Here is a 25,869-nt window from a genome sequence, read left to right as displayed (position 1 = left end):
TTTGTTTTGGCATCCATCTGCCAAATTTCATAGTCATGGTATGCTGCAATGGCTAGCATTATACAGATGGATTTAATCATAGCTACAAGAAAGAAGGTTTCCTCATAATCTAACCCTTCTTTTTGAGTATAACCTTTCACTACCAGTTGAGCTTTGAAGGTCTCTACCTGCCCATCCTTGCCAACTTTTCTCTTGTAGACCCATTTATGCCCTATAGGAATTATTCCCTTTGGTGGATCCACAAGTAACCATACTTGATGATCAAGATTTTGAATCTTACTTAGTGGAAGTAGATGATCAAGGTGATGATCCTAGAAGCTACGAAGAAGTAATACTGGATAGAGATTCAGGAAAATGGCTGGAACCATAGTATCTAATACTGAGGTTTGCTGAGTGGACGTTCCATCTTCAGTAGTCTCGATTCTTAGCTCTTCAAACTCTCATTAAGTTCAATATTTCTTCCAACACCATCTTCCTCTAATAACTCGCTCTCGAGGAAGCATGCATTTCCACTGATCGAAACTCTTTGATCACATGGGAAGTAAAAGTAATATCCTAAACTATCTTTAGGATATCCAATGAACCAACCTTTCTCGGATTTAACATCCAACTTATTAGATTGAACTAATTTAACAAAAGTTGGACAACCCCAAATATTCATGTAATTCAGACTTGAACGTTTTCCATACCATATCTCATACGGAGTTTTCTGGACAGATGTAGATGAGACACTCTTAAGGATGTGTATAGTAGCCTGGAGAGCATATCCCCACAAAGACATTGGCAAGTCTGTAAAACTTACCATTGATCGCACCATATCCAATAGGGTATGATTTCTCCTTTCAGACACTTCATTAAACTAGGGTGTATATGGAGGAGTTAATTGTGAGATGATCCCATTTTCTTTTAAGAACTCTTGAAACTCTGTACTCAAGTATTCACCTCCATGATTTGATTGTAGTATTTTAATACTCTTTCCAGTTTGATTTTTTACTTCATTTTTGAATTCTCTGAATTTTTCAAAGGATTCAAATTTGTATGTCATTAAATACAAATACCCATATCGTGACATATCATCTGTAAAGGTAACGAAGTATTCAAATCCTCCACTGGCTAATGTACTAAATGGTCCACATACATCTGTATGTATGAGTCCTTGTAATTCTTTAGCTTGCTCTCCTTTATTCTTAAAGAGAAACTTGGTCATCTTACCTTGTAGACATGATTCACATATTAGATAGGGTTCAGAACCCAATGAGTTTATGATCACACTTTCTCCAAGTTGTACTAATATTTTCTCTCCTATATGACCCAATCTATATATGATGCCATAGAATTTTAAGACTTGATTCAGATCGAGTTTTTTTTATTTGAAATGGTATTGATTGAAGCATGATCATTTTGTTCCAAGACATACAAACTATTTGTATTTAAAGCTTTTCCAACTAATATATTTCCAAAATATATTGAACATTCATTTCCGATGAACTGTATTACATAACCATATTTACATATAACAGATACAAAAATGATGTTCCTACTAGCTTTATCAAAAGATAACACTTTATACAAATTCAAAACATGTCCTGAAGGTAGTCTTATTAGGCAAGTCCCCATGGCCTCGGCTACAACTCGTGCCCCATTTGCCATTCTCAAAATGATCTCGTCCTTTGTCACCTCAGAATTATTCTAAAGTACCTACAAAGATATAAATACATGAGATGTTGTTGCTGCATGGCATAGATAAATGAGTTTTATTACTTCTAGCGTAATCATTCTATGACACAAGTCACTTTAAATAAAATAATATTTTTTATGACACGTTTATCTTTTCAAAAAAAGACTCATGTCATCTTGTGTCATCAATGTTTTAATCAATTCAAAAACAAATTATTACATTTCAAAAATATAATAATTTATGTTATGCAATGATGCATTATATGATAATTTGATCAAATTACATATCATGCATATAACTCCATAATTCATCACATGAATTAATAATCCATAACTTTATGCCATCATTATTTTTCACCACTAACCACTTGCAACATTTGTACACACTTCATACAAAATACACTTTAATCAAATTAAAGTATAAAACTTTTAGCATGTCAAAGCATAAATAATTTAATCAAAGTCATGGATATGAACATGCATGATTATTTCTTAAATAAATCTTGTGAGCATACATCATGGAATAACTTCCAAAACATTATTCATCAAAGCATGAATGAGATGACAAATTTTATGGCAAAAATTTAGTCATGGCCGAATATGACAAACAAAATGAAGAAAACAAAAACAATTTTTTATGCAAAGTTCAAAACATGCATGTTAGGATTTAATCATCCATTGTCATAAACATAAATAAATAAGCTTATTATCAAATAACAAGACATCCTAGCTCACAAATATACAAAATAAAACAATACAAACATATACATGTAGTTCTCATCACATCTCATGCAACAACCATCATCCATGGATACAACGTCACATTCTAACTCATCTAATTATATTAGAGCAAGATGAAAAACTCTTTTTCCTTTGACCTAATTCTGGTCGAGACATGCATGTGAAGAATTGGGATGAAAATCTCATTTTTTTGAACCAAAACATTAACATGCAAACACAACCATGTAAAATGAACATGTGAACACATGGAATAACATGACTTTTGCTCAAAACTGAGATGCAAGAAGCTTTGAAGCTCTAATACCATCTGAAAGAACCATGAAGAAGTGGCGGAAAAATTGATGGCAAGCATGTAAACAAGGCATGCATGCAAAATTATAGATTAAAGGATTTAAAAACCGCAAATAAAGTATAAATAAACATTGTACCTTCTCTTAGTGCTTAGGTTTGATGAAGCCAAGATTCAAAAGGATGAATTCTCCACACTTTAACACCACCTTGAGAGAAAAGGGAGAGGCCAAACTTGAGAGAGAGCTTGAGATTTTTCTTTAAGTGGAAAAATGAACTCACAATTTCTAAAAGGCAACTTTAGCATTTATATATACATGGGTCAATATTTAATTACCTCTTTTTACTTGTATGCTCTAATAAAATCTTATTTTAAAATAAGCCCAAGAATTTAGTAATTTGGCCTTTGAATAATCAATATTATTCAAGGGCCCATGTAAACTACACTAGTTTACATTAACAACCCGTAAGTTTACCTTTTAACCCTTTAACTCTTAACAGGTTATTTCTACTCCATATCATTTATCTTAATACTTTAAGATATCTTAATTAAATACAATTAATTATTACTTGACCATTTTAACCTTTTAAATATCATGAATAAATTTTTACGTAACAATTACCATAGAAATTATGTCATTACTCTCGGAAGGTGATAGCCCTCTTAGGATAATCATTTCTCTTTCTTATCATTTTCTAGCTTCACAAGGCTATTGTTGTGATCATGTAGGTCCACCGTGGATTAGCCGTGAGCCAGTTCCAGATCAATCTGAAAACTTGTCCGGAGACCCAACGACTATAGTTAATATCTAGCAGTGTGTCATGGTCCCAAAACTACGATGAAGAAAGACTTCATCAACCCTTTTACAGATTATATATGTCATGCAGATAAAGTCTCTCTATTGATATAACACGATCGAGCACGGATTCATAGAACATCAAAATTCTAAATTCGATTTTCTACTGAATCGTCGATCAATATGTCCGGAACTTGTTATCATGAAATTACTTTCGTGTGACTAGTGATATACTCTAGCCAGAGGTTTTGGTTTCCGACATTTATCGAAGTTTGCCCAAGAACCCGGATCCGAATGGAGTTAGCGGTAGGGGTGTTTGGTTCCGGGTACCCTACATTTTTGGAAAAAAAATCGGAACTGACGGTTCCCTGAATTTTGGAACCAGAATCAGAACCGATGGTTCCGGTTCCTAGATACCTAGAACCTGTAACAACGGTTCCGGTTCCGGTTCTGGTTCCAGTTTTGGGTACCCTGTAAAATTCATTACCCCCCCCCGCCGCCCCGAAAATCTATATAAAAACTTTCTGTTGAGCATTATATCGAACACATTGCGTCTGCATATTACTGAAACTGAAGAAATTCAGTGTTAAGAGTTGAAATATATTTAAGAAGTGCCAACAATGCAATGCCTGAACATAATCTTCGTTGCCACAAAATTAAATTAAAAAGTTGTAATTACAAAATTGAAATAGCACAAGCGGCAAGATCAACAATGGCAGACAAAACAATTCCCTACAATTTCAAGAACAAAAAATCAACAAAACCACACTCCAAGATATTTTTGTTTCAAAAAACAAACCAACTTCAACTTCAAACACTGACAACCCTCACTTCCCATTTCAGCATCAACATCTCCAAAGGAAGAAACCTTCTACTCATTAGTCATAAAGAACAAGAACCCACTAAGAAAATACAAAAACAAATTAGAAAAAGAATTAAAAAAAAAAAATTGACCTGAGTATGTGAGTAAAAGAGGTGAAAAGTGAATTGAAGTGAAGTTCGAGAATAGTGTGGAAGTGGGTAAGTGAGGGGTTAGCATTTTGAGTTAAAAGGGAAAATTTTTGAAAGTGAGTTGAGTTGGGAGTTGAGTTTGAGAGGAGTCTTTTATTTGCGCGTGAATGTTGTTTGAGTAAGAGAAAGAGCGACATAGATGCGAGTGAATAAAGAGAAAGAGCAACACAGACTAAGAGAACTGGGAAGGGAAGAAAGAAACAATGAAATTTTTTGCCCTAATCTGAAGTTTTTATATGTGGCAGGTAAATTACAAACCCCCCCACTCCTTAATAATATTTCATTTTAGTCCCGGTTCTCGGTTCCGGTTCCGATTCTTGACTGTAGGAACCGAAACCATACAGTGTCGGTTCAAATTTTTGGAACTAGAACCTACCCGTTGACGATCGATTCTGGGTAAAAACCGGAACCAGAACCAAACTTAGGGTACCCAACGGTTCCGGTTCCCAACGGTTCTTTTGAACACCACTAGTTAGCGGTACTCTTGATCCTATATTTCCGAGTCAATGGATCCCATCTTGACAATTATTCGTTTCTACATATGAACAACACATGACCAAATAAGCTTTATCATACGAAACATGACTAGTCTCGTACTTATACACCATATAAACCATACGCATCTATATCAAATCCAACCACGATGTCTCAGGTCAAAGGACTACATCACGCACTGATAACCAAACGATAAATCATAGACTATGTGCTTTTCCAAGTGGTTTGTCGTTATTTGGTCATGTTCGAAAAACAGTTCACCAACCGCTAATCCATACTAATGTCCTAGTGACATAACTATCATCATCATCCATACTTATATCAACTCATGGTATCTTTCGGAAACCTCTAGTATACCTACTATGCAATATAGTTGCCCAAATAATATTGCTTCCACAAGGAACCTCTTGATAAATCCATTTACTGATTAAATGAATTATCTGGATAATTCATATACATACTTTATTTTAAATGCATGATAGAATAAAGAAAGTAGTTTATATATATGAACTGAAGAACTATTTCTTCTATTATTTATAATATATAGATACAAGATAAAATGCTCTGAAACCGACAACATAAATGGTTTCTAGAGCATACACTAACAACAATCTCATTGTCGAGTCGACTGAGGTTATCGATATCATGAAAACAATGGGAAACACAGTAAGCTGGCTCACCAAACCCAAGAACCCGAGCGACAAATGTGATACCACCAAGTGGTGTGAATTTCATGGGGATCATAGACACAACACAACTAATTATATTGCACTTTGACTCAAGGTGATAGAGTTGCTGAAGAGGGTGCATCTCTAAGACTTGCTAATTGAGAAAGGGAAAAGCACCTTCGCCCAACTGAGATGGTCAAACCACCACCCAACCAGACGAGTCAATTCCAAAGAGAATTGTCAATGTCATATCCAAAGGGTCAGAAGTCAGCAAAATTATCTACTCCACCGCCAAGTGACATGCAAGAGTTGTAGTGAACCCAAAGACTCGATCTCCACAACCACCCTCAAATGTGCTGACCAACTATAAGCTTCATGGACAATGAAGCAACAAAGCTTGTCAACCCTCACCACGATTAGAGATGGGCCTTTTTACCCACCCCAAATGGGTCAAGGATTCCCCGAGAACTTCGAGGATAAGGTCGGGTATGGGGAGAAAAGTATTCCCCAAGTGCGGGGGCGAGGCGAGTTTAGGGATGGGTGTATCCACGTAGGGCCATGCCCCACCCCAAAAATATATAATTAATTAATTATATATTTTATATGATTTTGTATAAGATAATATATTTTATGTAAAATGATCATCCTATGAATCATGTGATAGAATAAATTTTGTAATTGTTATCTTAAATTTATTATTGAATATTTTAATTTATGTAATAAAAGTAATTGTAAGGCATAAAATGAATATATTTTGATATTTGATTAAAGACTAAAATTTATTGTTTTATAAGAATATTTAATACTTTTAAGTAAAGATTAATAATTCAAAATGGTCTCAGTAATATATCCCTCTCTCAGTCTCTCCCTCTCTAATTAAAAATTAAGTAATTATGTTTTAGTGCCAAATATAATCACCATAATCATGCAATTAAAAAAAGAAGTCTTTAAATTATTAATTTTTAAAACTAAACACCACCGAAATCTTCAATAACGGAATAATATTTCCATTATGTGAAGTTTTATTATTTTTATTGTTAACAATGTAATGAATTAATGAATTATAGCCTATAATGAATCATATTAATTTATTCTCAAACATAAATAAAATATATTATGTGACTATACATTTTAATTTAATAATTTGTAAATTAAATGTAAACTCTTAACATGTTAACATAATCTAATAGATGAACAAGTCTATTATAAGACCAAGTTAGCTATTACATAGAAATTGGAACTATTGATTTTAAAGTACAAAATTATAAGTCCAAAACTCCAAATTGTCCAATGTTAAAATTTATTGAATTATTTACTTATTTGCTTTTTGGGAGAGATTGATTAATATTAAACGCATTTATAATTAATTGAAAATATTATATAATTGATAACACTATAAAGTGATTAAAAGAAAATGTTAATAAAAAACCAAGTTAAAGAAAACAATTAAAAAAATCTAATTAATATATATATATATATATTAAATTATTTACTTATTTGCTTTTTGGAAGAAATTGATTTATATTAAACGCATTTATAATTAATTGAAAATATGATATAATTGATAACCCTATAAAGTGATTAAAAGAAAATGTTAATAAAAAACCAGGTTAAAGAAAACAATTAAAAAATCTAATATATATGGTTTGTTATAATTACACAATTAATCTCTCAAATTGACATGTTTTTCATCCATAATAAGCTTTTATTTAAGTTGAGTCTACAGTTTATAGTATAAACTTTATATGTAAATGAAAACTCAATTATATCCTTAAAATATTCTTGTAAATAAACTATAGTCTATATGTATTAATTAATTTGATGCATGTAATCAAATAGTCTCATTTTTTTAATATTTAAAGTGTTTGATTGCATGTTTACAAATACGTCTATTAAAATCACCATGCATATTGAATAAATGCCATGTGGGGATTAATCTACGTACACGAGGGAAAAATTCCCCGTGACGCGAGGGTCGGGATTCCCCAACCCCCAACTTAGGTACAGGTGCTTCCCTAAGGGGTTAGGTTGGGTTGGGTACGGGCACAGGGGACTTGTTCCCCTAGCCCCAACCCGACCCGACCCGACCCGCGCCCATCTCTAACCACGATGCCCTTGTCGTCTCGATCCTGATAGCCAATTACCTAATCAAGAGAGTTCTCATCGACAACAGTTCTTTCGCCAACATCATGTTCCTACACGCCGAAAGAGATGGAGATTAATAAGTCTAACATCAATCGCCAGTCAAAAATCCTCATTGGGTTTAGTGGCGAACAAACCCATACAGTTAAAGAGATCACTCTACCCAACCTCAACACAACGTTCATGGTTCTAGATAGCTCCTTAGTCAACCTCAACACAACGCTAGTTCTCGACCATGGATTCACAGCATGAGAGCCGTCCCATTCACATTCCACCCAGTCATAAGGTTCCTCACTAGATGGGGAGTCAAAGAAATTAGAGACAAGAAACAAACATCTTGTGATTGCTTAAAAAAACACTTTGAAAGCAAATGCGTCAACCTTGTAGCAACTATAGATCGAGCCGACAAGCTGAGATGATCCAGACTAACTAACCATGGAAGAGCTCGATGACTCAGATCAGGGCCCATTTGAGACCAAACATAAGCAAGAGGCTCATTAACTTCCGACTGTTTCGCTTGGTCACACGCCAACATGACAGGAATCAACCCTAAAGAAATGGTCCATCGCCTCCATGTAGATCTAGACTACACAACAATAAAGTGGAAGAGGCGAAAGTCTGCCTGCCCTTGAATGCAATTGGGTCATTAATGAAAAGGGGCAGAAGCTTATTGACATTGGGTCATCTGAGAATCCATTACCCTAACTGGCTCACCAATGACGTTAGCGTCCGAAAGAAGAATAGGAAGTGGTGAGTCTGCATCGACTTCACTAACTTCAACAAGGCATGTTTATAACCAGATCCTAATGCATCCAAATGACCAAGAGAATATAACTTTTATCACCGAGAGAGATATCTACTACTACAAAGTCATGTTATTCGGTCTTAAAAAGGTCAACGTAACCTATTAGCGGCTCATCAACAAAATGTTCGCTAACATGTTAGGGGACACAATGGAATATACATCAATGACATGCTAGTCAAGTCTCTCATCGTCGAGCAACACCTAAAGTATCTTCACCAAGCCTTTGAGGTGCTAAAACAATACAACATGAAGTTGAATCTGACTAAGTTTTCATTCGGAGTCTCCTTAGGAAAGTTCCTAGGCTACATGGTGACCCAACGGGATATTGAAGCCAACCTTGATTAGATCCACGTATTAATAAATATCCCTTCACCCACATACATCAAGGATGTTCAACGCCTCACCGATAGAGCATCAACACTTAATCGCTTTATCTCTAAGTCAATAGACAAGCACCACCTCTTCTTCGCCACTCTGCGCAAATCAAAGAAGTTTGATTGGACTCTTGCTTGTGCAGAGGCACTCTTGCAACTCAAAAGGTACCTCATGTCGCCTCCTTTACTATCCAAGCCCAAGGAGGGAAAGTGAATCTTCATTTACCTGGCAATCTTTGAGACAGCCATCAACAGTTTCCAAGATAGTCGTCAGTGCAGTATCGATCAGTTAGGAAGATGGAAAACAAATACCCATCTACTACGTTAGCAAATCGCTACTCGACATTGAGACATGCTACAACCAGCTCGAAAAACTCACTCTAGCCTTAGTCACTATAGCACGCAAATTAAGGTCATACTTCTAATATCATCCAGCCACCATCCTCACCACATTCCTATTGAAAAAGGTGTTGCATAAGCCTGAGTTGTCCAATCAACTCACCCAAAGGGCAATTTAGTTGAGCTAGTTTGACTTTACCTACCAACCTCTAACTGCAATAAAGTCACAAGTATTGACAGATTTTATAGCTGATTTCACACCTAACACACTTGTCCAAGCTGAAAAAAAGATGTTCTACCTCACAAATTGCCCATCCTTGAAGCGAAATCTGTCAGTAAATGAATCAAGCAATGTGAACAACACTGGGATGAGTCTAACCTCACCAAAAGGAGACGTTATCCAATAACCCATTCGTTGCGGCTTCAAGACAACCAACAATAAAGCCGAGTGTGAAGTGTTGATTATCAACCTTACACTTGCCAAGGAAATGGGGATATATAAGATAGATGTTTGTTCCAATTCATAACTTTTTGCCCATACAAACTTTATTCTTATTGGGCAACTGATTATGACTCAATGCTGTGGCCCAACTCTGATTGGCCTCATAACAAACCCCTTCCCTAAATTGAGTTACCTACTATTTGGGCCTTCCAATCTACTAAGCCCGCCTACAAAGCAAGGCCTAAGGCTCAATCACGACTCTAAATCTGATTAGGAGTCTAGCTCCTTAAAGAGTTCAAGTCCCATGATGACTCCTCATTCCTCAAGGACTTCAAGTCCAACACAAATTCACATATCTAGGAATCCTAACTTGGAATGAACTCAAACACCCCGAGTGTTCCTAATTCCATATGAACTACAACACCTAATTCTATAAGGATTCAAACCCCTTGAGCTCTCTATAAAAGTATAGGTCAAGCCTCTCACAATTTATTCAATCACAACTCTTTTCTTTAGCTTACTAAGTTCTTGCTCACTCAAGAACCACCGCATTTCTTTACCGTAAAGTCAAGTTTCGACTACTTTATGTCGATAATCGTCATAGAGCAAAGTTCTCACCACTCTATGTTGATAAGTTGTTCCCTGGCCTCACACTCATGGTGAACCCTTCTCGCTCTCAACCTTACTTAATTCCCTCACAATCATGCTGACTTAAGCGTTGGAGTGCCAACGACCAACACTACAACAATGCCTCTAGGTCTTCGTGTTCACTCTTTTGTGTCTCTGTTCGTAGGTTTACGAGATTTTCAGTGACATCTTCCCCACAAATGCAAATGCTCAAAGCACATAAGACATCAATCTAGGTACATAACATGCCATACATGATAGATCCAATAGCAGATGCATATGGTATCCTACTCATCTTATCTCTCTATCTCATGTTCTGAGACACATCTTTAGAGAAATATACACCATGTGACATCAAAAGAACTCATTTCTTGGATTCTTCAATGCTAAATCTCTTCAGCACTTTGTCTATATATGTACTTGACTTAGACCAAACAACATATGTAATCTATCGCAATAAATCTTAACACCGAAGAAGTAGGTTGCCTCTCTTAAGTCCTTCATGGAGAAACACTTTGATAACTAAGTCTTTACCGACTGCAAGTTCGATATATCATTCCTAATAAGTATTATGTCATCAACATACAACACCAATCATACAATTGCACTCTCACTGATCTTTTTATATACACAAGGCTCATCTTCGTTTTTTATAAACTCAAATTCTTTGAAGGCTTCATCAAAACGGATATTTCAGCTCCTTGAAACTTGCTTAAGTCCATATATGGACCTCAATAATTTGCATATCTTTTTTGCTTGTCCATCAAGAACGAAACCATTGAATTGTGTCATATAGACATCCTCAACAAGGTTTATGTTCAAGAATACAGTTTTGACATCCATCTATCAAATTTCATTATATGAACCTCTACAACTTACATATCTTACTTGCTTGAGTCAATATATGCAGCAATCATAAGCAAAATCCGAATGGACTTCAACATCACTGCTAGCAAAAAGGTTTCATTATAGTCTAGCTATGTTTTTGTTTAAAACCTTTAGCAACCAGCCGTGCTTTATAGGTTTGCACGTTACTATCCATGTCAGTCTTCTTCTCAAAAACTTATTTACACCCTATGGGTTTTGCCCCTTAAGGTGGATCCACCATAGTCCATCTTAGTTCTGGTACATGGAGTCCATCTCATATTTCATGGCTTCAAGAAATTTAGCGAAATTTGGATCCAATATAGCGTCATCGTAGATTTTGGGTTTATCATCTTGATAGACCAGTACATCACCGTGTTGAGTCACAAGAAATCTATACCTCTCAAGCTCATGATGTACTCTCTTAGATCTACACAACTCTTATGCTACTTGCGGTGGTTCACTTTCATCTAAATATCGTGGAATAACCTCTACATGATGTTCAACTATCTCTTATGGCCCATCGTTTCGTCCTTCTTCTAATGTATCTTGTGGAATCAAATCTTCATCGAGTTTTATCTTCCTCCCATTATCTCCTCTTAGAAGGAATTCCTTCTCTAAGAAGACTCCAGTACGAGCAACATATACTTTGTGCTCATCTGGATAGTAGAAGTAGTATCGTTTAGTTTCCTTAATATACCCACAAAGATACATTTTTTAAACGAGGCAAGCTTATTCGAAGTCAATTTCTTGAAATAAGCTTCACAATCTCAAATTCTTAAATAAGACAATATGGGTTTATGCCCATTACATCATTCATATGGGGTCTTATCTATAAACTTCAAAAGTACATGGTTCAGTGTGCGCTGCAGCCCCTAAGGCAAGCCCCAAATGATGTGGGTAAATCTGAAAAACCCATCGGAGATCAAACCATATCAAGCAAGGTTCGATTTCTCATTGCAGGTGCACCATTATGTTTAGGGGTAGAAAAAAAAGTTTGAAAACCGAACCGAAACCGAATCTAAAATCCGATTTTTTTGAAAATTAGTTTGGTTTTGGTTTGAAAATTTTCATAAACTGGTTATCCAGTTTGATTTCTGGTTTATGGGTTTTCCCAAACTGGTTAACCGAAACCAGATTATAAAGTTTCAAATTAAAAACCCCTAGTTGTATATTAAACTTTGATAATCCTATTTTTCATTATGATTTTGTATTGAATTTCAATAAGATTTTAGAATACTTTTCATACAATTTGGCCCATAATTGCCACCTAAATCTATTAATTTTACTTTGCAGGCCTAAACGATGATTTTGAGTGTAAATTACGTAACTTGAGCTTGGAAACTCGGAATGACCTAATTTAAAAGATATGGAAGCTAAGAAGCAGAGCTACAACTTTCATATTTTAGATTTTTCCTAATTCTGACTAGAAATGGGTGAAAACTTGGCTTGAAATTGTAAACAATAAGTTGCGAACTGAAAAAAAGATCTTTGGACATGCTTCAGTATTTTGGCCATAACTTGAGCTGTAGACTTCAGATTGGTCTGATTCTTGAACGAGTGAAAAGATAACTGAAAGGGCTACAATTTTCATGTTTACCACTTTTCCAGATTCAAACATTATAGTACTCAAATTTAGCCAGAAAGATCGTCGCCGCGGCGAAAAAAGAGTTTTGCCACTTTGAAATTGCGTCAGATCCCCAAAAAAAAAAAAAAAAACGGCACGTTTTAACTTGCTAGGGTTTCATCCTTGAGTGAGAATGGTATAAATTCACGTAAAAAAGAATGGAAAATGGTCTTGATTAGTCATTTGAAAGGCAACTCTTAGAAGAAGAAGATTATTAAAGATCTAAGTTTCAAATTAGAGAAATTTTCTCCATCTTTTGCTTGTTTTTCAATAATGAAACTTGATTCAAATTGTTTTTGTTATTTTGTTTTATTTTTTAGTATGAATTGAGTTGTTTAGCTAGGGTTTGATGTAACCTTAATACAATAATTCAAATTTATATGAATTGATTTACTTTGAGTTTTGATTTCAGATTGAAAATCGAATTCCCTAAGTTGTAAAACATACATTCTCATGCTACATTTCCCTACTTATCCCTATTAAGCTTCCGCACCCAACAAAATGAAGATTAATAGTTCAAAGGATTTCAAGCTTTGTGGAATTCTATCTAGATTGCGTTTATTTGTCTCTAGTTTTCGCTCAATCTATGGTATTTATCCCTATAGGCACATATCAGAAGTTACTTCTCAATTTCATAGATTGTTCCAATTTTCACTAAGAGATAAGGCAAAAGGTTGGCTCATGTCACACCCAACTAGAACAATCACCACATAAAACGAATTAGCTCAGAAGTTTCTTGCAAAATACTTCCCACCAACGAAAGCAGTAAAAATGAGAAACGACATTACCTCTTTCGTGCAAGACAACAATGAATCACTATATGAAGCTTGGAAGAGGTATATGGAATTGTTAAGGAAATGTCCACATCATGGTATACCGGTTTGGATACAAGTCCAAACATTCTACAATGCTACAAAATATTCAAACTATGGTAGATGTGGTGGCAAGAGGAGCGTTAATTCACAAGACTCTAGAAGATACTTATGAACTACTTGAGGCGATAGCCAATAACAACTACCAAAGACCCAATGAGCGAGTAATGCCTAAGAGGAGCATAGGTCTACATGAAGTTGACGCCTTCATCGCATTATCTGCTCAGATTTCAACGCTTCAGAAACAATTGGGAGGTATGAATATAAATATTTTTCACTTACCTTTTCTAACTTGTGAATTTTGTGCAAAAAACCATGCGAGTGTGGAATGCCAACTGGGAAACCCTTTCATCTTCTCAACAACCGAGCAAGTAAATTACATGGCTAGTTGACAAAGGCCGCAGAATGACCTCTTTTTCAACACATACAATCCGGGATGGAGGAACCATCCGAATTTCTCTTGAAGCAATCAAGGAGCGTCCATTCGAACTTTAGAGGTTCAAGTGGGGCAATTGGCAGAACAATTGACGAAGAGATCTCAAGGTTCCTTGCCAAGCAAAATAGAAGTTAATCCTAGAGAGCAGGTTCATCTCATAACATTGAGGAGTGGTGTAGTTTAGGAGAAACCTCAGCAAAGAGAAGAGTTGAAAGATCATGAAGCGAAAAATCTCAAAGCGAAAGGGTGTACAAAATACTTTGGGGAATTTCAACCAAGCAACTCGCCTCACAAGGAACAATTTAAAGAATTTCGTGTAAGTGGGCACAAGTCAAAATTAGTGTTGGAAGAGACTCCAAACATTGGACTCAAACCAAAAACTTGATGCGTTATTTCAAATGCATATTTAACAAGTGCATTAGTCAAAAAGTAATAAAGTGATAAAAAAAAGTATTGTTCCCACGAGGATAGTGTTACTAAGTACCGATTTCTCTAGTTTAAGTGTTAACTTAAGCAACAATAAATTGGATTGATGGAATATTAATAACTAAATACAAATTAACAACTAATAAATGACAAAAATGAAATTAAAGACAAAATTCAAAATCCAAATGAATCAAACAATGCTAAAAAAAAAATGTTAAGGTATTGATTTCACCTAGATACGCTAACCCGATTCATAGAATCTATTATTCAAGTTCTAATTCATTAATAGAAAATCAAATTCCCTAAGTTGCTTGGTATTCCTTCTCAGGTTATGTCACCCCACCTATTCCTATTAACCTTTCGAGCCCAAAAATTAAAGTTTAATAGTTTAAGATCTCTTAAACTTTGTAAAATTCTATCTAGATTTCATAGATCACGTTTATCTATCTCTAATTTTCGCTCAATCTATAGTATTTATCCCAAGAGGCACATATCACAAATCATTTCTCAGTCTCATTGTGAACAACACACATTTGAATAATGATCAAACATCTAAAAGTCCTTAAGCAAAGAGATAAACACACAATCATGAAATTAAAACTCAAAGTAAATCAATTCATATAAATTTGAATCATTGTATCAAGGTTACATCAAACCCTAGCTAAACAACAGTTCATACTCAAAAACAAAATAAAATAACAAAAACAAGTTGAATCAAGATTCATCATTAAAAAACAAGCAAAAGATAGAGAAATTTTCTCTAATTTGAAGTTCAAATCTTCAATAATCTTCTCTTTCTAAAGGCTACCTCCTAAATAACAAAACAAGACCCTTTTCCCTTCATTTTCTTGTCAATTTATACCCCTCTCACTTAAAGATGAAACCCTAACAAGCCAAAATGTATCGTTTTATTTTTTCGCATCTAACGCAGTTTCGAAGCGGCAAAACTTTTTCTTAACCGCGACGACGATCTTCTGGGCCAAATTTGAGCACTATAATGTCTAAATCTGGAAAAGTGGTAAACATAAAAATTGTAGCCCTTTCAATTATATTTCTACTCGTTCAAGAATTAGAACAATCCAAGATCTACAGCTCAAGTTATGGCCAAAAAACTGAAGCACGTCCAAAGACGTTATCTTCAGTTCGCAATGTAGCGTTTACAACTTCAAGCCAAGTTTTCACAATCATCTAGTCAGAATTAGGAAAAACCCAAAACATGAAAGTTGTAGCTCTACTTCTTAGCTTTCCATAGCTTTTAAATTCGGGTCATTCCTAGTTGTCAAGCTCAAGTTACGCAATTTATGCTCAAAACCTTCATTTATGCTCAAAATCATCATTTAGGCCCGCAAAGTAAAATTAATAAAATTAATTAGCAATGATGATCCAAATTGTATGAGAAATATCTTAACTCCTATTAAAATTCAATACAAAATCACTATGAAAAATAGGATTATCGAACTTCTAACCCACTGCCACCCTCAACCTTTCTCAACTTAACTTCTAACTCACCACCGCCCTCAACCTTTCTCAACTTTTATCTAATGCTCTCAAACCCTTAACCTTTCTTCTCATCGGCGAACGATGATAACCACAACGTTAGTAACCACCACGAACGACGAACAATGAACGACATTAGACCATTAGTTACCAATTTGTGACGAATTGTCTTAATCGCTTAAATTTGATTCTGCCTCTACCACTAGGGTTTGGAATTTTGCTAATAATAAACCTAAATCTCCTATCAGAGAAATTTACGTCTCTCCCTTTTTTTGTTTTTTTGTATTTGAAATGGGTTTTGATTGTTTTTGGTTTTGTTTGATTGAGTAGGACTGAGTTCGATCTCAAGTTCTTGAGATGTTGAGGTGTTGAGAAATAATATGCTTGTGAGGCCAAGGGTTTGGTGAATTTGAGGTCTTGGGCTACAGCCAAAGACATTAAAGTGATAGGTATGGCACCTAAAGAAGGGAGGCATCATCATCATCACCATGATCTTGTGCCTCTTGCTCCTTTAATTAGTAAAGAGATGAAGAGTGAGAAGATGGAGAAGCTGACTGTTAGATATGGGCATGCAACTCTATCTAGGAAATGAGAGGATTATTTATTGATTAAGACAGAATGCCAAAGAGTACTTGGGAATTATTCGTCTACTTTCTCCGTATTTTCGTTTTTGGTTTTGTTTGAATTATAACAGGTTGGATTGATGGATTAATTTGGTGGTTGAGTTGTTGTTGATTAAATTTATGCTTTGTAGGTTCTACTTTGTTAAATTGTCGTGATTTAAAAAACTGGTTCAAATTCGGGTAACTAATGAACCGAACCGAACCGAATATTAGGTTCAATTCAAAATTGGTTTAGTCCTAACCAATTCCATTTGAAAAACCAGTTTGGTTTATAAATAGAACTATTCAGTTCGATTAACCAAATTGTTCCACCTCTACTCATGCTAAGGTGTACAAGGAGGTGTGAGTTAAGATATTATCCTACATTTTTTCAAGCATTCACCAAACTTTAAGCTCAAGTATTCTCCTCTTTGATAAGATTGGAGAACCTTATTATTTTTGCTCGATTGATTTTGTATTTCATTCCTGAATTCTTTGAACTTGTCAAATGACTCAAATTTATGTCTCATTAAATAGACATAATCATGTCTACTAAAATCATCAGTAAATGTAATGAAGTAAGAATAGTCACCTCTAGCTTGAACTATTAATTGACCATATACATCATTATGGGTGATGTCTAACAATTCTATGGCTCTTTCGTTGTGTCCAGAGAAAGACGACTTTGTCATTTTGTCTAATAGACGTGAATTGCATACCTTATAAGACTGGAAGTCAAATGGATTCAAAACTCTATCTTTGTGGAGTTTTGCAATGCGAGTTTGATTTACATGACTTAATCTACAATGCCACAAATATGTTTAATTTAGATTGCCATGTTTGGCTTTGTTAATCTCTAGATTGAGAATTTCTTTATTATTTAGTTCTAGAACATACAAGTCATTATGTAAACAAGCAAATTCCATAAAAAAATATCATTTAAACTAAAAGACAACAATCTATTAGTAATAGAAAACGGTATCCTTGTTCGTCCAAAGCAGACACATAAATAATATTCTTTGAAACCAAAGGTACATAATAACAATTTAATAGTTCCAAAACCAAGCTCATAGGCAAAGACAAATAATAAGTTCCTATGACTAATGCAACAACACGCACTCTATTTCCAACTCGTAAGTCCACATCTCTTCTGGCAAGCAATCTACTATGTCGTAGTCTCTGCACATTAGTGCAAATATGAAAACCACATCTAGTGTCAACGACTCAAGATGTAACAAGAGATAAGTTAATCTCAATCATATACATACCTTTAAAAGAAGAGTCAGACTTCTTCTTGTTTACTAAGAAGGTCTTACAGTGTTTCTTAAAATGACCAGACTTGCCACAATAGAAGCAAATCACCTTCCCATCCTTACTTACAATACCTATCCGCTTTAGAGAATCTTGAGGTGTGAGCCCAAGCTTGAGTTTGGCTTTAGCCTTCCTCTTGCTATTTCCCTTCCTCTTTCCAATCATCTTAGGTACATGAGGGCCAACTTGGGCTCCCTCAACCATTCGACTCCTAAACAACAGTTTAGACACCTTATATATCTTATGTTGAGCTCGATCTTGAAAAAGCTCTTTAAAAAGTAAAATAATTGCAACTGCATCCATGTTCTCATGTTGCTTTTGCAATTCAGGTGTCATCGATGCTAAGATAATACATTGGACAGTGTCAACATCATTAAGGTACTTTTGGTAAGTACCTTTTTGTTCCTGAGTGGCATCAAGACTAGGTACAACCGGGTAAGGTTGATCGATGGTGTATAATCTCTTTTCAAACTTAAGTACAATTCAAAGATTTCGATATCAGTCTGTAAAATTTGTTTCATCCAGCTTATTTTCTTTTTTAATTATAGATCGCAATGACAAGTTGTTATTGCTCATTTTGTGAATCTACAAATGCAAAATAAACATAGAAATTATCATGTTAAATTTATTTAATAAGGTCTTTAATTAAATAAATACTCTCACTATTTTACTCAAGTTAATAGCTCTCAAGAAGGCTCGTTAGTCTTCTAATGGACTGATCCCATCAATTCCATTTTTTACCTCTGCTAAGGTGAAAAAGTCAAAATGGATAGATTAGGTAGGTCAACAAACTCAATTTACACCTATCAATGGCATCAACGAATGACCTCAAATGTAAGTTAAGCCAACAAACCAATTACATAATTCAATGGTATCGACCATTGTCCTCTAAGTGTAATTCTCGAATTTGTAGAGTAAATACTACATGCCCCACATGCACTAAGCAAATGCATTTCTCTGTTACACTTATAGTACATTTTTCAACCTTCTCTAAAACAAACAAACAAAATACACTATTTAAGTCAAACTCATCACTATTAAGGAAAAACTCTAATGAGACTAAACCTCCTACTAGCTAAAGTATACCCTTCACTGAGACGAACAAAGTCACAACAAACAGTGGTTTGATTAACACCATAGTGATAGAAGGCGTCGAGTTACTTGTCTGACTTAATATCATTTTGAAGGGTTTTTATTTAGGTCTCACCATACATTGTTGTATTTGATAGCCATATTAAACATAATATTCCACCTAGCATGCTTACTACAACATAGATAAATGTGCCACTACATGACCTAGCTAAAATCGGTCTCCTCGAGCTTAGAGGGACCAATGGGTCAACTTAGGTGTCCTATAGAATATAGTTTGTGTCTTCAAGCATGGTTGCAACTCCTCATCTCCATCTTCAATTACATTACAAAAATTGAATTTACATAAAATAAAACCTATATTAATTTACATCAATAAATTCAAAAACTTTAAGTTACATTCGAGGGGATTAAGATAAGAAGAGCATGTGCATTGAGAATTTGAGGGGAAGGTAAAATACGTATGCCCTATTTAAATTAAAATTACAAACATGCATTTCCAAATTAATTAAAACAACCATAAGTCTAAAACTCATGTACCGGGCATCATACATAGTCACTCATCAAGACATAGCATACATTCAAAATTCAATTTGAATAAAACAACCTATCTAAATGGACCAACAATGGTGATCTGGTCTTTCATAAAAACCTTCTCTTGCTTAATTGTTTAAAATTTTAGGATTTTTAATTATAATGTGATTTTACTATGTTTTATCTAAATTCTTTAGAATAAAACTAAAATCATAATGCATGTGTGCATGTACATATATGCATATTTGCTCTCCTTATTCTATATGGCATGTTATAATCATTCAACACAATATTGTAATTTAAACATTTACATTAAAAGTTGAATGTATTTACTCTCTGAGTATTACTAAAAAAACACACCCCTCTTAGGCATCTGAAATTACAATTTATCTTATGTTGTCAATGTTCTATTAGGGTTTTCATCATTGATTACCTTATTTACACTTGATCTATTAAATTAAACACAAAACCCTAACAAACTAATGAGTAAATTGTTACTTTGGACACTTGAAGGAAAAAATTTATTTGATAATACCTCAAGCAGGAAATTATGCTTAAACTCTTAAATTATTAATACAGTAAAACTTATCTATAGTCATAATGGTAAGACCCAACTAATTTAAATACTACAAAAATTATTGTTTTAATCTGGTTATCCTTAATGCAAGTGATATAAAGGTAAAGTTTTTACTACATTAATAATTAATTAATAGAGCATGTCAAATCCAAGGTATAAATATTGATAAAAGAGAGAGACAATTTCAAAAAAACTATTACATGTATCTATGTAGTGTTGGGAATATGCAAAGTCATCTTAAAAATATAAAATTTTATATTCTCTTTAATATTTTTCTCTCAATGTAAATTCTATAAATGCATTATACTATGATACAACACATGCAATGTTCAACCAATTCAAGTGAAATCTTTCCTTTTTCCTCCAACAAGTTCAAAGATGTAGTAACAACTCTAAAACATAAATCATTATCTCAAACAACTTTAAATAAATATTTAAATTCATCTTAAACCTTTAATGTAACATAACATATATTTTTTGAAATATACAGATAATTATTACTATGTGGAGATAAGTTCCTTAAGACGGGACCTAAAAAAATTATAACTTACTACAATGGGGAGATTATTCTTATTTATAACTAATCTAAATTGGGACCAAAATTTTTTATAGCTACATGAAAATTATTCTTATATAGAATATTACTATAAATAGATCATACAGTATAACTATCACTATGGCCTATCCTATAACTGATAGCTCCAACTTCATTGCTTCTTGTTTATGAATCTCGTTCAATAATCTTCTTATTAAACAATTAAGGATTTTCTCCTTAATTCAAATTGAAAATTCAAATTCATGAATTTTACCTAGGATTTTCTCAAAATCCAAAAATTCATAAATTTAAACTTTCTAAAAATTAAGAATTTGTATGCCACTTTCGACTAAGATTTTCTAAGAATCTCCGATTTGAATTAGGATTCCAAAAGTCTTGGAATTCCAATTCTCCAAGAGTCATAATCTTATCAGAACTCTAACTTTGGATTAAATTCCAAAAGTTCAATTTTAATTGGATTCTTATTCCTCAAGTTTATCTCAAATTCTAGATTTTCACAAAATCTAAAATTTAAAAAACTCTTAAACTCTTAGGAATCTTAATTTAATCGAAACTCTTTAATTTTCAAACCTTTCCAAAATTTTAATTTTGAGAAAATTGTAATTTTTATTTTCTTAAAATTTTAATCAATTAAAAAAGAGAAATAACAAAAAATTACTATCTCACCTGCAAGGAATTTGAAAACAACGGCTCAACTTGACCGAAGGAACTAATTTCACCTTGATAAACCTCTGCTTTAGCCAATGAGCCAATACCATCTATGCTCTGCAGCTTCTCCACTCTATTGATGCCATTCTTCTCACTATGGCTCAAAGGACTAACAGGGCTTTGTGTATACCATGTTATTGCATGCGGGAATTTTGTTGCATGTACACGTGACGCTTGCTTTCCCCTAAACACTCCCCACAAATAAAACTTCAACTCAAACCCTACAAAAGTTAATGAACAATACAAATAAATATAGATTGTGCAAAAAGGATGATTAATAGTATATTTTTCTTTCTTTCTTTTCCTTTTTTTTAATTAAGATGAATAAAATGGAGCAAACTGGTATTTTCAATGAATAAGGATATTCTACTCACTCCAAAACTGGAACGGCAGAACATTAGAAGTGAAAACTAGGAGTTCTGCATTTTCAAGAACAGATCTCATGGCAAGGTTATGGCTGACCATGTCATCCACTAAGCTATTATAAACTTTTCCATCCCTGCAACATAAAAATACATTAAAATGACATCTGATATGGAAAACCAAACCCAAAGCTAATGTAGCATTGTCAAATCCTCACCAGTCATTGTTTGGAAACAAATAAAGAGCAATATTGTCATCACTTGGCCCTCGTTTGATAAAATTATTTGGCCACACAGCAGACCTTGGAAGTAATTCCAGGCACAGCAACTCTGGAAACCTTTTTGCCTCCTCAAACACCCTAGAAGATGCCATGGTAGACAAATGAGCCGCAAGTCCTCCAACAGTACCATATTTCTCATTGCTGAGGTACAAACTTCCACTGTCAATGACACTGTCAATGACAGAAACCAGTTTACATGTTACTATCTGCATCAGATATGAAAACATAATGAAGCCAGAAATTAAACAAATAAATATAAGCCTTACTTCCAGATTGGTTGGAATATTGGCTGTGCAGGGACATAAATACTGTAATTGATATTTGAAAAAACACTAGTAACTACTAGAGAGGTTTCATGCTTAGCAGATTCAGCCTCTTCATTAGGGCTGCCCTGCTCTATTCCATTTTGTCTTCCACTCTGAGCATTTTCATCATTCTGATTGCAATACACTTTAGTGGTCGAATCAGCACGGGCATTAGAACTCTGTGTTGGGATATTTAATGAGATACTAGTAGCTACTAGAGAGCTTTTAAGTTCAACAGACTCCATTTCTTCATCAGTGCCATCCCTAACTAGCACCTTCTGTCTTTTAAAATTATTATCCCCTTTATCATTCTCACTATAATGAACCTTGATAATTGGTCGTTTATGGTCATAACAACGGTGTTGTAGGATATCTGTAGGGTCATTGGTTACCACTGGAGAGGTTTTATCTTTGACTATTACAATCTCTTTATCAGAGCTACTCCCATCCAATTCAATTTGTCTTTCAAGTTTTTCATTGTTCTTGTCACCTTCACTGCAATGCAACTCAGAACTGTGCTCTAGGTTATTTTTAGAGTCACCAATAGCTGTTACCGAGGGTTTTGTTTTCACTGGTTCAGCCTCTTCACTAGAGCTGCTCCCATCCAATTCAATTTGTCTTTCAAGTTTTTCATTGTTCTCATCACCTTCACTGCAATGCAACTCAGAACTGTGCTCTAGGTTATTTTTAGAGTCACCAATAGCTGCTACAGAGTGTTTTGTTTTCACTGATTCAGCCTCTTCACTAGAGCTGCTCCCACCCAGTTCTCTTTGTCTTCTAAACTTCTGATCTTTATTTTTTTCATGATTCTCATTGCAATGCAGCTCAAGATGACTGCAGGGACTTATTTCTCCTTGACAAACCTCTGCTTTAGCCAATGAGTCAATACCGTCTCTTCTCTTCAGCTGCTTCTTCTTCTTCAATCTATTAATGTCATTCTTCTTAGATTGGGTTTCTTGGACAATTTCTAAATTTCTGGAATCACAGTTCCTGGCCAGAAGAGAGTTAAGGTTGTCTTGAGAAGACAGTTTTGCAACCTTTTTTTCACAATCCACACAATACCAAATCCTTTCCTCCTCAAAATCTTCTGGCATTACAGCTAAGCAATAGCTGGAAAATGAGGAAACAAAATAAATATTACAAAACAAAAAGAAAAGCATCAAAGGTTGATCAAATGAAGGAATCTTCAGCCAACATGACAAAACACAGAACATTTTCTTTAAAACTTAAGACCTAAAGAAATTGCATCTAGGACGTTAAAAGTACATATGATCCATGCATACGGTTAAATATATTGATTCAAGCAACGATGAAACTACAATCTTCTCAGTTAAGTCCACTCATGTAACAACTCCACTACAAAAAAATAAATTTCATCTCTTTATGCTAAAAGTATAAAATGCCTAATAAACATCCATGTAGCATCCTAGCACCACCATCGGAAGTTCTAGTGACCATATGGAGAATAAAGATACATAAATTACCAACATTGCAACTTACCGATGCACAGCAGCAATCTGACACTCGTCACAGTAAATTAAAGCCACAGAGAAGCCTCGATCTCCGCACTGCTCACAAATAGTCTTAACCTAAAAAATAAAAAATCAGAATCAAAAAGCCTTTTTTGTCCTATATGCATTTGATATTACTCAGCAGAACTATTTCAATTCACCAAGCACAACTCATTGACCCCAATTTTGCTCCTTCATGAAAAGGATAGGCAACTAGAAAAACTTAGAAATCTCTACAAACAATTCTCTTGAGTGCTTAACAAAACCACTCACAAAGGCACCATAGGAACCCCACAATAGAAAAAAACACTTACACTTTGAACTCCAGGTCCAAAGTTTTAGAAAATCAAAACCGTCTGCAATGCCTGAATCAAATAACTTATCTCGCCACGCAAATACTTATTATTAACCTTAAAACGATCCTCAATTCCTCTCAGTACTTAAGACTACACCAATGCTCCCCCAAATCTAACCCATCAACATTACTAAATTCAAACATAAAAAACGACCCATTCATCAAAAGCAAGTAAGCAACCCACATCTAAAACACAATTAAATAAACAAAAAATACAACTTTTCGAAAAACAAAAACTTACCATGGTGGAAATGAATTAACACTATCGCTCACCATAGAAAAGAAGAGAACTTGCCGAGAAAATAAAGCCAAAACCGACAGTTCAGAACCCAGCCAAGATCAAAATCTCAGTTTCAATTCACACTAAATCTGCACCAAAAATTTTCAAATAAAGCATAGACTTTTATAGTGTTGGTGTGATCCGAAGCGCAAAAGCAGAGGTCTGCAAAAATTTTCAAATAAAACGTAGGCTTTTACAGATTTGGTGGAATCCGTATCGCAAAAGGAGAGGAGTTTCGCTTGTGGAAGAAATCTGGAAGAACAATAAAATGATTTGATGGGCTTTGGACTTTAGAGAAAATTAAGATTTGAACGGCTAAAGCGAGGAATAACGGCGGTGAGGCGCGTGGGTTTTATTAGTGGGTTAATTAACTGATTAAGAGAAGATAAATATTTGCCATTACAAATTTTATGAATATAATACTATATTATTATTATATGAATTGTGTAAAAATTAGAATATGATATATATTTATGAGTTAAGTATAGTAACAAAAAAATTAATTTTTTAAAATAACAAAAATTCTTTTTGCTATTAAGTTTTAAGAGTTAAAATAAAATATAGAAAGGTAATTTGGTAGTATTTAGGGGATGTTTATCTGAACTTATAAAAATTAGCTTATAAGTAATAAGTACTTATAAGCATTTGAAATTTTAAGCAATTACGTGTTTAGTTAAAGTACTTATAAATGACTAATAAGTAGTTGACGTGTTTGGTAAAATGTGGCTTATAAGTACATTTTATTATAAAATGACTAAAAAAGGTACTATATTAAACAAGGGTATACTATAAAATTTTAAAATTAAACAAGGATAATATGGTAATATACTTGGTCAAACTAATTTATAAGCAGAGTGCTTATAAGCTTAAAAAAATTATAAACAAACATGTTAGTTTAATTTTAGAGCGTATAAACTTAGACAAACACCTCCTTAATAACTTATGAGAATGTAAATTTTAACAACCAACTAATGGTTATTAATGACAAGAAGGAGACGTATTATTTCAAAAACCTCAAAAGAAATTTTTGTTATTATATCATATGGATTAGTATTATTAACTCTATATTTATTAACAGGTATATGATGAAAAAAATGTTAAAGGGTGAGAGTGAAAGATTATAGAATACAAGGACTAGATTGATGTTTAAGAGATAACTTTTCATTGAAATTTCAAAGCTTCTCAAAAGTGTCTATCTACTTGTTGCATGTAGAAACACAACACCTTTAAATAGGAAACCCAGGGCTATGAGACAAATAAGGAAGAGATA

The 25,869-nt window shown here is 34.1% G+C and overlaps 1 protein-coding gene and 1 non-coding gene across 9 annotated transcripts; both read right to left on the bottom strand.

Annotated features, from left to right (window-relative positions):
- Nucleotides 1–1,526: 1,526 nt before the first annotated feature.
- Nucleotides 1,527–24,874, bottom strand: LOC116143372. Of its 8 annotated transcripts, none has more exons than XM_031428817.1 (8): nucleotides 24,561–24,874; nucleotides 23,954–24,042; nucleotides 22,415–23,563; nucleotides 22,086–22,319; nucleotides 21,880–22,004; nucleotides 21,464–21,726; nucleotides 2,847–2,915; nucleotides 1,527–1,698 (listed from the first exon to the last, which is right to left on the bottom strand). In XM_031428817.1, exons 1-7 carry the CDS (start codon nucleotides 24,561–24,563, stop codon nucleotides 2,853–2,855), a joined length of 1,926 nt encoding a protein of 641 aa, XP_031284677.1. In that variant the 5' UTR covers nucleotides 24,564–24,874; the 3' UTR covers nucleotides 1,527–1,698; nucleotides 2,847–2,852. The 8 variants fall into 8 exon arrangements, 7 of the variants coding, with proteins under 7 accessions (XP_031284677.1, XP_031284679.1, XP_031284675.1 ...); XR_004130119.1 differs by lacking the exons at nucleotides 1,527–1,698; nucleotides 2,847–2,915 and adding exons at nucleotides 17,715–17,909; nucleotides 17,999–18,626; XM_031428819.1 differs by lacking the exons at nucleotides 1,527–1,698; nucleotides 2,847–2,915 and adding an exon at nucleotides 17,715–19,445.
- Nucleotides 13,666–13,772, bottom strand: LOC116143395. The gene has a single exon (XR_004130123.1). It is a non-coding gene; the product is annotated as a small nucleolar RNA R71 (small nucleolar RNA).
- Nucleotides 24,875–25,869: the final 995 nt, after the last annotated feature.

This window comes from Pistacia vera, unplaced genomic scaffold (genome assembly GCF_008641045.1).
Source record: "Pistacia vera cultivar Batoury unplaced genomic scaffold, PisVer_v2 Contig43, whole genome shotgun sequence".
Lineage (NCBI taxonomy): Eukaryota > Viridiplantae > Streptophyta > Magnoliopsida > Sapindales > Anacardiaceae > Pistacia > Pistacia vera.
Note: the sequence above shows the minus strand (reverse complement) of the source record. Positions and strands in the feature narration are given on the sequence as shown.

Excerpts from the sequence above, each read along its gene's own strand:
- LOC116143372 (XM_031428815.1), bottom strand. Across the intron at positions 22,320-22,414 it reads ATATTCCAACCAATCTGGAA|TGTCATTGACAGTGGAAGTT; the intron begins GTAAGGCTTATA and ends TGTCATTGACAG. Across the intron at positions 22,005-22,085 it reads TTGTTTCCAAACAATGACTG|GGATGGAAAAGTTTATAATA; the intron begins GTGAGGATTTGA and ends TTTATGTTGCAG.